At 29.4% G+C, this 16982-nt stretch overlaps 1 protein-coding gene across 1 annotated transcript; it reads right to left on the bottom strand.

Moving 5' to 3' along the window:
- Window positions 1-11666: 11666 nt before the first annotated feature.
- On the bottom strand, window positions 11667-16616 carry LOC123297746 (uncharacterized protein K02A2.6-like). Its single transcript, XM_044879507.1, has 2 exons — window positions 16198-16616; window positions 11667-12898 (listed from the first exon to the last, which is right to left on the bottom strand). The coding sequence occupies exons 1-2, from the start codon at window positions 16442-16444 to the stop codon at window positions 12159-12161; spliced, it is 987 nt and encodes a 328-aa protein (XP_044735442.1). The 5' UTR covers window positions 16445-16616; the 3' UTR covers window positions 11667-12158.
- Between the last annotated feature and the right edge of the window lie 366 nt (window positions 16617-16982).

The following is a 16982-nucleotide window of genomic DNA, read 5'->3' as shown; positions in this document are numbered from 1 at the left end:
AAAGAAAAATGTGAAATTTACAAGAAGAAAATTGCTTAAAAAATATTTTTTCTAATAAAATCATTTTAATTGTCGTAATAAATCTCGAATGAAAAGTGAAATGTGAATCACAGTTGTTTAAAAATCAAAAACATATACATCAACCTAATAGAATTTAGAAATTCAAGAGAGAAAAAAAAATAGTTTTTTTTTTATATATAAATTGGTAGAATAAAATATTAAAAATAATCTGTTATGGTTGAGATATAAAATCCCACAGGATAAAAACATACCTCAAGACGATAACAAAAAAATATATCATCTGTTAAAGTTTAGGGATTTCACAACAATATTCTTGTAATTTTTTTTTTACAGAAAAAAATCATACATTCTATCTCTATGTCTATGAAAAAGAAATCCTTTTTCAGGATAAAAAACATGTAGTATATTTTTTAATTAAAACGATAAATTAAAAAAGTTTTTTCATTTCTTAGGAAATCAATTTGAATAAAACAATTGCAATTATACTATGAAATATTGTAATTCCACTTTTTAACCGACACCGTAGTTGTAGAAAGAACTAGCAGATATGTATAAAATGAAGGTTAGGAATATAAATCTACAAAGACGTGTGGTATCAGATCTGGTAGATAATTTCCGTAACAATTATTCCAAAGAAAATTGTTTTGAGGCAAGTAATCTGCTCAGTTTTCGTTCCGATGACATCCAATAGGAATATTCAACTATCAAATACAAAAAGTAAGTAAATTATTGACTTCTGGAAATTGTCATTTTTTAAGCAATTTTATGCCGTTAGATAAATTGTCGTGTTAATCATTTTCTCAAACGCTGGATTTCAATACGATGATTTCGATCTGTTTCCAAAAGAAGGAATCCAGGAACATGTTCTGTCAGGCATTTATAAAAGATAGGATCATTTAAGACCCATCAACTCTTTAACAAAATCTTGAAGTAGTTTTTGAAATTGGTTTTAAATTGTTTATAAAAAGTGACAATATCTATGTAGGTTAAAAATATCTTTATATTGTAAGATGCATGCCATATTTATGGATATCATTTTTATATATATGGGCGGTAATGATTCACACATGTTGCTCATGGAATTCACCAAACCAAAACGTTTCTCTCTACTATTCAAAGTATTATGCATACCGGATAATATAATCTTTCCTAATGTTCTAACTCAAGAACCCATGAAAATACTCATTTCATTTACATATACAAAAGTTAGAACATTTTATACGGGTCCACTTATTTTATTTCTATATGCAATTATTTATATAGTGAGTTTAATGTTTATTCAAGGTGTAATAGTAAGCTAATGACAGACATGAGTTTTCTTAAAATTTCCACAGATTTATTGCTTTGGTATGAGCATTTTTGAAAAAAAGTAAAATTTACAAAATTTTAAAAACCTCCGACAAATGCGATTTATTTATTGTAAACCGATTTTTTGAAACTTAAAATCAAGTCGCATCGACCGTTAGGGGCTACGACGCTACTGAGAAACACACAGACGTACAGGTAAACACTTTAAACTTATAACAATCCTTCTTAAATCAATATCAAATATGGTCAAGGACATCAGATGAGATGAAAAGGATATTTAGAGAGCTATCATTTTTTGGGACAAATTTTTGGAAATATTTTATGAAATGAAATATTTGAGTTGACTTTGTTCTTTCGTATTATTGTTTTGAATTACCTAATTTATTTAGCATTTCACTTTTCGAAATGATTTGAGCCAGATTTATTTGACCATTCATTTCCATAGTAATTATTTATATATTAAAATTATAAGTCATGCCTTTCCAAACTGAATCGATTTTGAAGATCATCAGCTCGCACTTGAAACATAGCTAAGAACACTCTCCAAATCTATGAAGAAGAAAGCTCCAAATCTATGAATAGAAAGAATCATTTTATGATTTTGGAACATGGAAACATTGAATATTATGAACTATACCAACTTTTTAGTATCATATTTAAATCGTCTAATAGTAGTGTTTCGCAAGGTAAAATTAATTCAATCCACAATGTAAAACATTTTTTCACGCCAATTATTAAGCATAATGTTATTATTATAATTACTGAAACTCATAAATGCGTAATTTTTTATGTCCACCAATTCTTATTTTATTCGTTCCCTTGTACTTCTAAATTAAAGTTATAAAAATCTCTTAAGAACTAGAATAGGTGAAAATGACTTTCAAATAGCTTATCAGATCTATCTAAAACATCACTTCAGGCGAAAAAATCATTTCGATAAAAGAAATAATAAATAATTCTACTTCCAATTTATGGTAAATTTCTTTTAAGATCAATGTTTTTACATTTACTGAGGACTTAATTAACTGATTAATTTGTATAATTTTGCAATTACTTTAAAGAAAGAAATGCTCAAATGGTTTCTAGAGCGGAAATTTATGAAGCCTTTTGCTATTTTTGTTTTTCAAATAATAAATTCTAAACATCTATTCAGTAAATTGTTTGAAAACCGTTTGGACTAGTTATTAGCCAAGACTTTCAAGAAGTAAACAACATGTTTTTCAGAGCAGAAAAAAACATCTATGAAATCCATTAGCCTTTTTTCTATATTCTAAACAATATACACGCTGTTTTTTTGAAATAATTAAAGGCAAATATACTTTTCAGTACGGTTATTTCTGCCCGGTTTCACAGCCCAATAACCGTTTAAAATACGATTGAAGGTCGCTTTTGTTTGACAATTTCAAAAAATAAAATTTTGCAAGCTTAATTATTTCGAATGTGGACTATTTTCCAATTCAAGAGAAATATAAGCAGCTTTTATCTACAAATATTGGTCACCATTTGAACCAGTGACTAGTTAGTTTTTGTCAACTTTTTGCCTATTTATACCTATTAAATTTCTATTTTTGACGCATAGGAAATGTTTTCCAACTCAATAGTTTATCTAGCAAAGATGTATATTAACGTATGTTTATTATATTCGATATACATACATTTGCGTTCGTGCACAGCAAGTGAGCTATCGGTATGGGTACCTTTATTGTCGAAAAAATGGCATAAAGGTTGATAGATAATTCAAAGATATTTTGATATAAAAACAATTAAAAACTATCAAACAACAATTAATAATGTTTCTGATAATATATAATATTGTGATTATAATCGGTTTGTAGTACAATCAAATATAATTACTTGTATTTGACTTGTGGAATTTCATTTACTTACATGGATGGTAAAACACATTCCATTAGATGCACTGTTCATATATTAGATGTATGCCATCCAAATTATACATGTTAGAGATATTATCAACAACAACGAACAGCATATTGATTGGATCTTATGTCGCTATTAATTATTAGTTCCATTACGAAAATATCTCTCTAACTTGTTTGATAGGAAATTTACCATTATTATTAAACTTATCTTAACTAATATTCGTCTAGTAAAATGAATGCTTAAAGATTCTATACACGGTATATATCTAAGTGTATTTTATTCAGTTCGAGTAATATCAACATCCTTAAATTTGATTTGACATTAAGGCAATGTATAAATTAACCATGGCCATTTAAAAATCAAACTTTTTGATATAATAATAAATAATAACAGGGTTTAACCTCCATTTCTCTGACATATACGCCTATAACAGAGGCCAACCGCATCATTATTTGTTAATCTTTATTTATTTAACTACATTCATATTTATAATTACAACATTTTTATGATGTGGGTAGAGTGGTTTATTTCGTTCTTATCCAAGCGACAACAATGTGATCAATTCTACCGCCCCCATTAATTATAATTGATCATACTGCCGCTGCTTGAATTCGAACCCGCAACTTAAGGCTAAGTAGACAAACGGTCAAAGTCTAACGCTCAGACCGATTGGCTACTTAGGCTCTAACTTTTTGATATGTTAATAATTGCTGACTCATATGTATAAAATAATTTTTGGAAAAAATCTGACTAAGGGCTTTAACCTCATGATAACTTTTGTCCCAAATATGGGACAAAATATTTTACAACCGTTGAACTCAACTGCCAGATGGAAAAAATTTTGTTTTTCTTAAATTTAGAGTTGAATTTTTGTCTTATTACTCTAGAAAGTATAAAAATCAAGACAAAATATTCTTTTTACAACATTTTGAATTTACACACAAAAACCAGATGCTGGTAAAATTGCAATAACCACAAAAATTATGTGATAAAACCTTAAAACTTTAATCATTTACTGGTTTGCAATTTCCAAAGATTGCTTTTGAGTCCAAATATAATATTCCCTGGAAAAAATTTATAAATACTTCACGAAAACCATATGCATTTAGAGACAAACAAATTTTTCCTTCACCGTACCACATTTGCAACAAAATAGTTAGAAATTTTTTATTTATTTATAAATTTTATTTGGTCAAAATTAATTTCATGTTTAACATCTATGCAACGAATACCTGCATGAATATACATACCTTATAGGAACATTATCTTATCAGTTTGATATGATTGCTTCTTTGAATACATACGATAAACTATCTATGTTGTCTGAATTGACTTGCTGAAAAAGACAGCATGATACGTATAAACCTAGGGTCAGGTGTATCAAATTTCACTTCAGTAAATAAAATCAAGTATGGTATTTATCGATTAAGTTGTTTATACTTTTCTTGCACCTATAGCGTTTAACTATCTCCAATTTCGATGAAATTAAGTATATAAGGTAACTTTGACCCAAAAAGTACAAAAATTGGGTACATTTGATGACTGGTAGAATATTTTTTGAGATACGGATTAAAATCGATTCAAACATTGCGATATCTCAGAAACTCTGCATCCAATCATTAAATTAATCTGATTTTTATACTTTTTGGAGCCAAATTACACCATATCCACCGAGCTTCATCAAATACCAAAACCGAAATACCAAATGAGTTCAACAAAAACATAATGTGATGAAGAAAAAATCATTATATCAACAATCAATCAACATATTTTGATATGTTGATCGGTTTATATCGGATAATTATTATTGTTTAACAATAATTCAATTATGATGCATGAAATTGCTTGCTATTTATTTGTAGGACTCATAAATAAATAATAAACCCTTACTAATTCCTTATAGCTTATCGGATGATTAGAAAAATAATTAATGCATCATACCAGAGCTATTTGGACTTGACATACCAATTCGTTGATGTGAAACCATTCTCGATTCTTATAGTCATCGTACCTAGGAACCGTTCCTTGTAATTGAGAAAATCTGTCAAGAGATCCAGCGCACAGAAAAAGTTTTGCAATGTCCGGCTCTGGATTTATTTCATAAATATTATCTTCAACGAATAAACCGTACGTTATATGTACTTATCATATAAACTATAAAGCTTTTCCATCTATTTTAAAGACTTTACACTATAAAAATATACTAGAGCAGATATTGGTGTTGATTTAACAATTTTATACTAAAAAAGAATATAATCGAAATAGAAAAATGACTTTGTTATCAACATGAATATTTCAGATCGGAAAATTAGAACGTCGATGTAGTTGTCAATATCGTATTTTTTTATTCTGCTATTCGCGATCCTTTTGCTCCACAGCAGAGACTAATCGACATCCGGCACTCGCAAAAATATATTTATTTTATTATAAAAATTCATAAAATTCAATATATCTAAATATTTCTGTTAATACCTAATAGCTTTACATAAAAATAGCTTATTTTTTAATGAACAATTGATTTTTTTAAAACCTATTAGACTATAATGTTTTTTCCAATATTTTATAAATTATTTTACAAATTTTAAAACGTATTTTCAAAAAGTGTCAACTAACCTCATACCAATTTGACTGTTTTAAAATTGTATTTTATTGACATTTTAATAACATTTCAATTGAACACTTTATAATTACATTGATGATTAATAATAACTTTCATGACTGTTAATAAATTACTAAAAAATAACAAATAATATGTATTGAACTATTAATTTTCATTGTAAATAATTGGTATAAATTTATATAAATAAGTATAATATACAGGGTAAAGTAGTCTACCTAAATGAAGCAGTTATATGAAGACAAAGTTTATTTACTAAAAGGCAAGAAGGCAATGAAGAGAATGGTTGTCCATGGACCTTTTTGATTCTTAGTAAAAATAAAAACAATTCTGAAAGCATGTTTTAACAAAAAAAATATTTTTTGGACTATTGGCGTTAGCGGACATATATCCACCATGCATCTTGGAACAAGCACGATTACAGGCATATATTCATGTGAACATTTCTTCAAAACATTGACTGAGCTACTTTCTTATTAAAGACCCAATATATATAGGTAAGTGTAGAGCAAGAGGGGAAGAAGCCTTATTGAAGAGTAAATCGAAAAAGCTATGAAACTTAGTTATTCGGCGCTTAGAGAAGAAGATATTTACATGGATTTTCAATGTTTCAATACCGAACGTATAATACCATCATGATATTGACTGAAATGAACTGCTAACATATTGAAGATTGCTCTCCAAGAGCTTAATAGATTAAAAAAAAGAAATGTAAATTTTAATCCTGGGTACAATACTCTCCCATACCTATATATCGATAATATTTCAAACCACTACACATGTCTATTAACTTATAATGACGGTGTGTCTACATTTTGAATATAAAATTGTATACATTTGTTAGGGCTATGGATAAATGGAATGTATAGTGTTCATTCCATGTGTATTGTATTAGACGATTCCAAATAATGACAAGCAATTTCTGTACACATTCATACATCTAGCAACTATGTTTGATAAATTAGATATAATGTATAACTGGTTGTCTATACAGATGCATTTATTACACTATTCTATTTGAAAATATAAAGGTGATTTAAAAAAATTATAACTATTTAAGAATAAGAAATGGAATCGCCTTAACTACATTTTAGTTTTAGACGATATTATTTCTACCTGAAAAATGAGCTTAGATTATTTTCTGTCTATTATCTATATTATTCACTATCAGCTGCACAAATTAAAACAAATATTGAGTGGTGTATAATTATATTTCTTCACCCGAATGAGGATTAGTATTATTTTTCTGCGTAAATAGCTATGCGTTGCATACCAGGATAAAAACAAGCGGTTTGTCATTACACGGAAAATCGTGCAAAAGAAAGATACCAAGAATATACAACTAGCGCGGATTATCCTCTATGCACTTACGTGAATAAAAGGCTCAAATCGTTTGTACTGCCAAATCCACTTTCATGTGTACAAAGTAAAATTCAATTTTTATAAGGATCAACTTTCTAATTTAAAGTGTTATTCTATCTCTTACAGTTGAAAGGCTATTAAAGCAATTCGAAGAACACGGTCCAATCTGATGTCTGAACATGATGTTCCCCATGAAACTTTACAATTTTTGTAGAAGTAATTTTTTGATTGGTTAACTACAAAACGAGCTACTACTCATTATAGGTTAAAATGATTCACTCTGTATGCACAAATTTAACCTTGCTATAATTTTGTGTACAGATAACACATGTACATCGGTGATGTGGTTTGCTGAATTGTAAGCACAATTTTTGTCAGATCTGTATTGAACTATATTTTGAAACTGAAGCTTGTACACAGTAAAAAACGCCCACTTCCTTCGACACTTTTATCTATTTTTAATTTGCAATACTTGTACTTTTAGACCACTCTATAAATATAGAGCACATATATTTTATATTAGGTAATATGAATGCTTGGTGCTTGTTGTGTATTATTGAAAATTTATGAATAGTATTGGATGGTCAGTTTGGTCAAAGTGCACTCAACCGTTTTTAAGCTTTTACAAACTTACACATGCACACGTAAACACATATATACACCCATACAACATATAGGCAACACACATTACGTACGTAGATAGAACTAGTTTCGCATAAATACTATATTTGGTTTAAATATTAATTACGTCACTATCCTCACTAACATTATAAATGTGAAAGTAACTCAGTAAACAGTTTGTCTGTTTCGCTTTCATTTTTAAGGGCATTTGGTACACTCCGGGAATAAACATTGGTCACTTTGTTTTCTAATTCATCCTCTAAAAAATATAAAAAGATTTGCATTAAATATATTAAACAGCGAACGAAACGAGTACGCTAACCAAAGAGATGAAAGGAAAGTTGAGGGTCTCCTTAAAAGTTACACAAACTAAGGCGGGTTAAAGAGGAAACAGATGTTTTTTTTCGCCTATCCTCTCTTTTTATGGCTAAATAGATTTTTATGAAATTTGGTATGGGAATTCCTTAAACCTCGAAGATGAGCAAATTTTAATTTTTTTTTGAAAATAGATGCCTAAAAGAGTGAAATTTGTGGGAACAAAATGAAATTTGTGGATAAAATTGTTGAAACAGGTTAAATATTCTATATAAGACATTGCAAAGAACATTGAACTTGCAACGTAGGCTGCAAGCCGAAAAAGAACAAAGTTTGAAGCCAGAATGTTGAAAACCTCCTTAAAAATTAAGATTGTAATGGAAGAAAGAAATGAATTGAGGAAAGTGTTAAGGGAGAAGGATATTGTTTGTTGCATATGGAAGAAATTGGAAGAGAGCAAAGCTTGTTTACCATCTAATAGTTGATTACATTATACTTGAAAATTATTTTTGAGCAAAGTTGGACTCGTAGTAAAGGCGAATAACGGCTAGTACAATATATATTTCTTGCATTTATTTCTCTGTGTCCATACATATTTAATTTACCATAAAATTTTTGTATTATCTCTCATACTACATACAACAGATGGAAAATAATTATGAGGATTGCATCATACATTTTTAAAATGTCGGTTGAAATGTAAAAATTTTAAAAATTTCGAATTAATTTCATATGTTAAGTGGATTTTATGCTTTTTTGTTGAAATGGGTTATTTGAAGATATGATATTTCTATTGGAACTCGTCACTTCTGCAGGATTCAAACTTAACATCTATACAATTCAAACTGAACGTGTAATACAAAATTTCAGCTCAATCGGTTGAAGATACATGCTTCAAAATCAAGTTGCAAGATTTCACCCCGAACAAACATATACTCAATGTCACAAAAAATGCTCGTTTTAAAACATTCTAAGTGTTACTATTATAACATAACATATGATGAGTACGCTTAGAATGTTTTAACTGTGGCACTTTTTTTGACAGTGAGTGTACATACAAGCATATATACTGGGTGTTCCAAACCACCCGTCCAGGCTGATTATTCTGAATAGTTTTAAAAAAAAATTGAAACGAAAAAACACGTATCAAATATTTTTTGAAACTCTATCTAACCATACCAAAAACAACCTCCACCCTCAACCCCTGTTAGGGGTAGGGGGTGTAACTTGAAAAAATCAAATGGAAACCCCTATTTTTTTCTGCAGATTTGGATTCTTCAGAAGAAAAGACAAACATTTTGTCAAAGAAATTTTTCCCGATTTTCGGTAGATCGCGCTACAATCGACAAAAATCGTTCTTTTAGATTTGGCATAAGAATTGCGCCGTTCAATGACAAAAATCAAAACGAAAAAGTAAAAAAAAATAAAAACACAAACACACAGAACCAAAACAAAAACAAAACAAAAGCAACACAAAAGTTAGAAATTCAACGAAAATAAAAGAGAAGCGAAAATGTCGAATTGCGGTAATTGAGGTAAACCACTAGACAATTGGGAGGATACTAAATAAAGCTCTTAGAAAGAATTAGATATGAATCATTTTAGATTTAATTTTTTTTCAGACTTTCCAAAATAAAAAAAAAAACATTTTTACAAAAATAATTTTTCTAAATCATAATAAAATATGAAAAACAAATCAGAATAGTCTTTTCTTCAAAAAAACAAAAACAAAATTGAAAATAACTATTCTCGACTCAAAAAACTTTTCTCGCCTTCACTTGAACTGCAATTCTAATGCCAAATCTAAAAGAACGATTTTTGTCGATTGTAGCGTGATCTACCGAAAATCGGGAAAAATTTCTTAGACAAAATGTTTGTCTTTTCTTCTGAAGAATTCAAATCTGCAGAAAAAAATAGGGGTTACCATTTGATTTTTTCAAGTTACACCCCCTACCCCTAACAGGGGTTGAGAGTGGAGGGTGTTTTTGGTATGGTTAGATAGAGTTTCAAAAAATATTTGATACGTGTTTTTTCGTTTCAATTTTTTTTGAAAACTATTCAGAATAATCAGCCTGGACGGGTGGTTTGGAACACCCAGTATACATTATACATACATACATTGCAAGTTAAAAATAAAAGCTTGTAATATTTAGCTGCGTAACTTCTTGGAGGTAATAATTTTCGCACAATTACTCTTTACATCCACGCTTGCTTACAAAAGTAGATGTAAAGGTCCGTTTTGGATAAGTCCAACACATTTACGTTACTGATTAATACCTAGTAATTAATTTTATAAATTATTTTTATTTATTTTACTTTTTTTTAAACATATGAAATATTATGATTTATATGCAGCTGATACAAATAAATGGTAGATGAATGTAGTAGCATTATGCATGTATGCATTAAAATTGGTTATATATATTCATAAAACACCATGCATTTATGTATTATTGTATTGAAAAATAAAATTAAAAAATATGATAAAAAATAATATTATTTAATAAATTTGAAAATCTGTGAAAATTATATTTTATGAAAATAAAATTTCAAAATATAATATAAAATTATATTACATAAAAGGATTTTATTAGAATGTGAAAATATATTTTAAAACTCAAAAATATGGAGAGATGCTGGGCCCTTGAATTAAGTAGATCGTTTTAGGCTGTCTATGCGTTCCTGAAATCCTGTCAATCAGGGAATGATCAAAAAAAAAAATATCATAAAAAGTTCAGTCTTATTTAATAACTTCAAAAATCTGAATTAAACAGTCTTACTATTATTACATCAAAAATACTATTACAAATATAAATACTATTATTACAAATAGTTTATTATCACTACATACAAAAAAAAAATCTATCTTTATCACAATAGAAAATTTATTATCATTTTGAAAATAAACTCTCGTACAATACTTTAAGCATAATTCTGCCAATAAATATATATAAGTCTATTATTTTTTTAAAATACCTCTATGAACATCAAATGTCAAATCAATTGAAAAATATGCGTAGTATTTTGAAAATTGAAGTGATAAACCGTACTTCCACTGTTTTCAAGAAAAATAAATAAAATGTAGAGAATAATACATTCAAACAAAATGTCACCACAGTTAGTGATACCTTTTATGTTTAGAGGTATCAAAAATTAATTAACCTAAAAGGTTTGTACCACAGAACAGTGTATACTTTGGAAAAATATAAAAATATACAAAATATTAAATTACTGTGAATAAACCGTTAAATAATTCAAAATGGATTAACTGACACTCAAAAAATACTGCCATGAGGAGCATAGTGTCCATGTTTGGAAGGATCATGAAAGATTCTTCATAATACATTAAAACAATGGAAACAACAAATTTATCAAGTCAAGTTCAAAACACAGGCAACTTAGAAAACCCTTTTTTTTTTTAAATTAATATTGATTTGCCCAAAGCAACAAAAACGACCCTAAATTAAAAAAAAACATCATCTACATATAATTGTATAATTATTAAATTATATTATAATTACTATTTTGTATTAAAAAGAAAATATTACCTTGTGTTACATTATTTGATTCAAAAAATACCTGACTATTTCCTTTTAAATAGATGAAACCACATAGCGGACCGTCTCCCAAACTTTAGGCAAATAAAAATCCAAACAAAATTTAATACATCTCAAGTTTAATGATGAGCAGTTGACTCGACAAAATTTCCATGCAAAAGAGAATGGTTCTCTTCAAAAAATTTGCGATAACATCTCGCAAGAGAAGGTGAGAAGATAGTCTCATCCTTGTCTAACAAAATTTGTTTTTATATCCTTGTTTCGAAAACAGTCGCTTGGTTAAAAGAAAAAAATCAAGTACCCTTTATTAACAAAAAAAAATAATCTCACCCCAGGGGGCAAAAAAAAAATTAGCGAGATGCTAATTATTAATGAAACTAAATAGAAATTAAATTAGCTTAGTGAAATAAGGCAGTTAGAAAACTAGAAATATGAGAAATTACCCGTCAACGAATACAACCACTTCGATGATGACCTCATTTATAATATGGCCGAAGATTGTAGATTGACATTCCAAAAGTTGACTTATTGCTGTTAGTGGGTTTTAATCTAACCGATGTTGGAGATGTGAATTTCTGTATCTTATACGGTCCGTTGTATTTCGCTGTAAATTTGGCTGATTTATTTTTGTTGATGTTCGGCGCCAAATTTTTAACCATCACCAATTGTCCAATTCTGTACTTTGAAACTGATGGTCTGTTCAAAGTTCTGTTAAGACGTTGTTGATGGGCGAGTTTTAATGCATCGTTAATTTGCTGTTGCGACGGTTTAACAGAGCTTGTGACTAAATTTGTTAGCTCGTTGATGATAATAAATGGCGTTATTAATTTTCTTCCGAAATAAACTTCTGCTGGTGTAGTGTTTATAGTATTCTTAAATGAATTGTTGTAGTTAAATATTACAAAGTTGAGAAATTTCGACCAATTTTTGTGTTGAATCGAATACTCTTTAAGAATGCACCCCAGGTTGTACTTAATTTGCTTATTAAGACATTCGCTTTTGTTGGATGATGGCGTATAACTCGAACAATAGGACGCTCTGATTCCATTGTTGAATAGGAAGGTCTTCCATTTCACAGACGAAAACGCAGGACCGTTGTCAGATACCACCACCGTTGCGTATCCATTTTGTAGAAATATCTTCTGCATCATCGAAATAGCCGTATCCGTCGTCTGTTTCTTGCACGGATATGCAAAAGCGTATTTACTGTACCCATCTACAACAGAAAAAATATATTTGTAATTTTCGGGAGATTTAATAATAGGACCGATAAAGTCAACGTAAAGAGTATGAAAGGTAAATTCGGGAATGGAACTGCTCAATTGGACCTTATCATTACGTGTATAAGGTCTAATCGCCTGACAGACTTTACAGGTTCTGACATAATCCCTAACCTTTGCATACAAGTTTTTATAATAAAAGATTTTACTAATTTCACGGAACGTTTTAATAACCGAACAATGCGCTGCATATTTAGAGTCGTGAAAATATCTCAACACATAATTCAATAATGACTCGGGTAATAAAATTCGTTTTAGGTGATTCCTACCCACAAGTTTGAAAACTAATCCATCCTTGATGCAAAAATTAGGGACATTCATCTTAGCCTTAAGGTTGCGATAAATGATTTCACATTCAGGTGAATTTCGTTGTTCTTGTTTGATGGATAGAAAATCAAAATTCGTATTGTTTATAACGTTCAAAGAGTCCAATTGAACATCATTCCGAATTTGTTCACTAAGCAAATCTAAATCAGATGAATCCAGAGAAGAGGTTATCTTTTTAATTAGAATTGCATAACCTGGGTCCGCGCTATGCAATTCTTTAATTTTAACAAATTTATCATTTGATTCTTGCTCTAATTTATTCTCGCTATTCACTATTGTATCATTTGATTCGTATAGTCTAGAGAGGAAATCCGCCATTTTATTATGCTCTCCTTTGATATGTTCCGGAGTGAAATCATATCGGGATATTTTAAGAATCCACCTGGACAGCTTATTGAATTTATTTGGTGTATTAAATATCCAAAGAAGAGAACGACAATCAGTTTGGAGAATGAAGTGGCGATCTGTTAAAAAATCTTTAAATTTATCTAAAGCGGTTATAACTGCTAACATTTCCAACTCGTGACTATTATACCTTAATTCTGCAGAATTCAATTTTCTAGAGCAGTACATAATTGGATGTAAACCATCCTCATATTTCTGAAGTAAAACTGCCCCCAGTCCAGTCGATGAACCGTCAGTTTGTAACACAAAAGTTCTTTCAAAATCCGGATGTTTTAAAACTGGAGCATTAGTTAGAGCTTTTTTTAGTGTTGAAATAGCTTCCAGATGCACATTCGTAATTTTGAATTTGATGTTCTTTTTCTTTAAATCATTCAGTGGTGCTACAATCTGACTGAACATAGGAATATATCTGGCATAAAACGCAGCCGCTCCTACGAGCCTCATAACTTCTTTAACGTTTTTAGGTATAGGCATTTCATTAATAGCCTGAACTTTTAAAGGGTCAATAAAACGACCTTCAGCGGATATAACGCTACCTAATAAACGTACTCTAGACATGCAGAAACGAGCTTTGTCTAAATTAATTGTGATACCGAGTGTTTTAATTTTAGTGAATAACAAATTTAAATGTTTTAGATGAGATTCGACGTCCGAAGAATGAACAATCAAGTCATCATAATATATTAAGAGAAAATTATGCCGAAATTCGGCTAAACTAGAGTTCAAAAATCTTGATAAGGCCTGGCTTGAGACAGATAAACCGAAAGGGCAGCGATTATAATGCCAAGTACCGTATTGCGTGACGATTGCAGTAACATGTTTCGTGTCCTCTGACAATTTAATTTGGTGAAACGCGCTTTTCATGTCCAAAAGCGTGAAAACCTTCGAATTACCTAAACTGGCAAAGATATGGTTAATATTAGCTGAACTCATTGGATCAAATTCGATATGTTTGTTAAGGAATCTGTAATCTGCGACTAAACGATAAGAGTCATCTTTTTTTTTAACAAAAAATACAGGTGAGCTATAATTTGAATTTGAAACAGAAAGAATTCCTTGTTTCACTAGCTGCTGTATATGTTGATCCAAAAGTTTAGCTTTATCAGGTGCTAAATAATATGGTGCTTTACAAACCGGAATGTTATCTTTCAACTTAATTTTATATTCATAATCCTTAGCAAGGCCAGGGATTTCTGAAAAAATACATTTATATTTTTTTATTAAAGAATCTAACATTTTAGTTTGTTTGGCACTCATATTAATTTTGGCTTCACAAATCGTGTTAATAATTCGATTATTACTGTTAAAACCAGCAAAGGGAATTTCGATATTAGGTTCAAAATAAAATTTAATAACTGATTTGAAAAAATCGAGAATAATATTACAATGTTTTAGCGATGTAACACCCAAAATCGCGTCAAAGGGGAGACTGTCGATAATGTAAAAGTTTTGGTTCCAAGAGAATTTGTCAATTTTAAAGTGTAGATTGACCAAATAGGAACATTTTAAAAAATTATTACCAGGTAATGAAATTGTTTTATTAGTTGATTTAGTGATTATATTTTTATCAATAAGTTGTAATTTTTTTAGGGTTGCGGTTTTAATCGCGTTAATAGAAGCCCCTGAATCAAACAGTGTTAAAATGGGATAACCTAGAATAAAAATAGTTTGTAAAGGTAAAGAAGATGAATTTAAATTTAAATTAAATAAATAAAATTTAGGGTCTATTATTAGTTTTTTGGTTTTGAAATATTTGGTGATCCATTATCTTTGTTGATCCGTTTAAAACAATGCCTAAAATCGTGATTAGTGCCTTTGCAATATGTACAAAAGTATTTGTTTGTAGAATTAGTTTTTTGTTGAGTTGAAGCATTTGCAATTTGAATTGGTGGCAACATTCTAGATTGAATTTCTTCCATTTTTGTGATCAGCCTTGACAAATCATTATAAGTTTCGGGTATTTGATTTAAACCCATAATTGTCAAGATAGCCGTATTGGCATGAGCAAAAATAATTTCAATTATCTGTGCTTCAGATAATTCTTTTAGTAGTATTTTACTGAATTTTATAATGGATGCAGCAAAAGTGGAGAACTTTTCTGTATCAGGTTGAGTTCGCCGTACCAGTTTATCAACCAATAGTTGCCTCGTCAAAGGTGGGATATAAATTTCGAGTAAGTTGTTTTTAATTGCTTCCCAGTCTAATGAACGAGCTATGCAAGATGCCCAGAAAGCTTGTGCATTTAACGCACATCTATTTATTAATGATTTTAAGAGCATTTCTAACGGTAAAAAATTAATATCGATTAAATGTTGTGTATCAACTATGAATTCCACAACTTTTTCTGGAATCGATATATCTAGAATAGTAACTTTATTAATGAACGAGTCAATACTCGGCTTAGCAAAAAAATTAGTTTGATGACTAGCTTGGTCTGGTCTTAAAGGTAAAGCATTGTTTGATAAACTGATCGTTAAATTGGATAAAGTTTGAGTTAATAGACTTATCTGTGAATTTTGTTGAAGAATTTGGTCTTGCATCACTGTCATTTGGTTTGCCGAAGTATTCAGTATGTGCGATGTAGCCGCCACTTGAGTCGAAATTGCTGCTATGTTGATTGCTGACGCAGCACTTGGTGTTGTGAACAAGTCATCCCGTGTTGGTGAAGGACCTGGTTGATTACCACCTTGACCACCTGGTAAAGGTTGCGGAGTGCCAGCAGTATCAGCACCTCTTCTTGTCGTTGGCATGGTGTTTTAATAAAATGTAAAGACAGATAGAAATATTTGACCAAATATGTAAAAAAAATATATATATTAAATCTGTAAATAAATATTATTAATAAATAAAAGATATAATAGAGTTTGATTTAATTCCCAATTGACAAGATAACTTTAATGAAAGGAAATTACATGAAGCCTTTTTACTTGCTACCATGTGAAAAATAAAATTAAAAAATATGATAAAAAATAATATTATTTAATAAATTTGAAAATCTGTGAAAATTATATTTTATGAAAATAAAATTTCAAAATATAATATAAAATTATATTACATAAAAGGATTTTATTAGAATGTGAAAATATATTTTAAAACTCAAAAATATGGAGAGATGCTGGGCCCTTGAATTAAGTAGATCGTTTTAGGCTGTCTATGCGTTCCTGAAATCCTGTCAATCAGGGAATGATCAAAAAAAAAAATATCATAAAAAGTTCAGTCTTATTTAATAACTTCAAAAATCTGAATTAAACAGTCTTACTATTATTACATCAAAAATACTATTACAAA

Source organism: Chrysoperla carnea, chromosome 4 (assembly GCF_905475395.1).
Source record: "Chrysoperla carnea chromosome 4, inChrCarn1.1, whole genome shotgun sequence".
Classification (NCBI taxonomy): domain Eukaryota; kingdom Metazoa; phylum Arthropoda; class Insecta; order Neuroptera; family Chrysopidae; genus Chrysoperla; species Chrysoperla carnea.
The sequence above is the reverse complement of the archived record's forward strand: the minus strand, read 5'-3'. Positions and strand labels throughout refer to the sequence as shown.

Bases quoted from the DNA above. Each gene is read 5' to 3' on its own strand.
- LOC123297746 (XM_044879507.1), bottom strand. From the start codon at position 16,444: ATGCCAACGACAAGAAGAGGTGCTGATACTGCTGGCACTCCGCAACCT. The intron at 12,899-16,197 runs GTCTATTAACTC...TTTCTGTTGTAG, and splicing joins TCAACAAAATTCACAGATAA to ATGGGTACAGTAAATACGCT.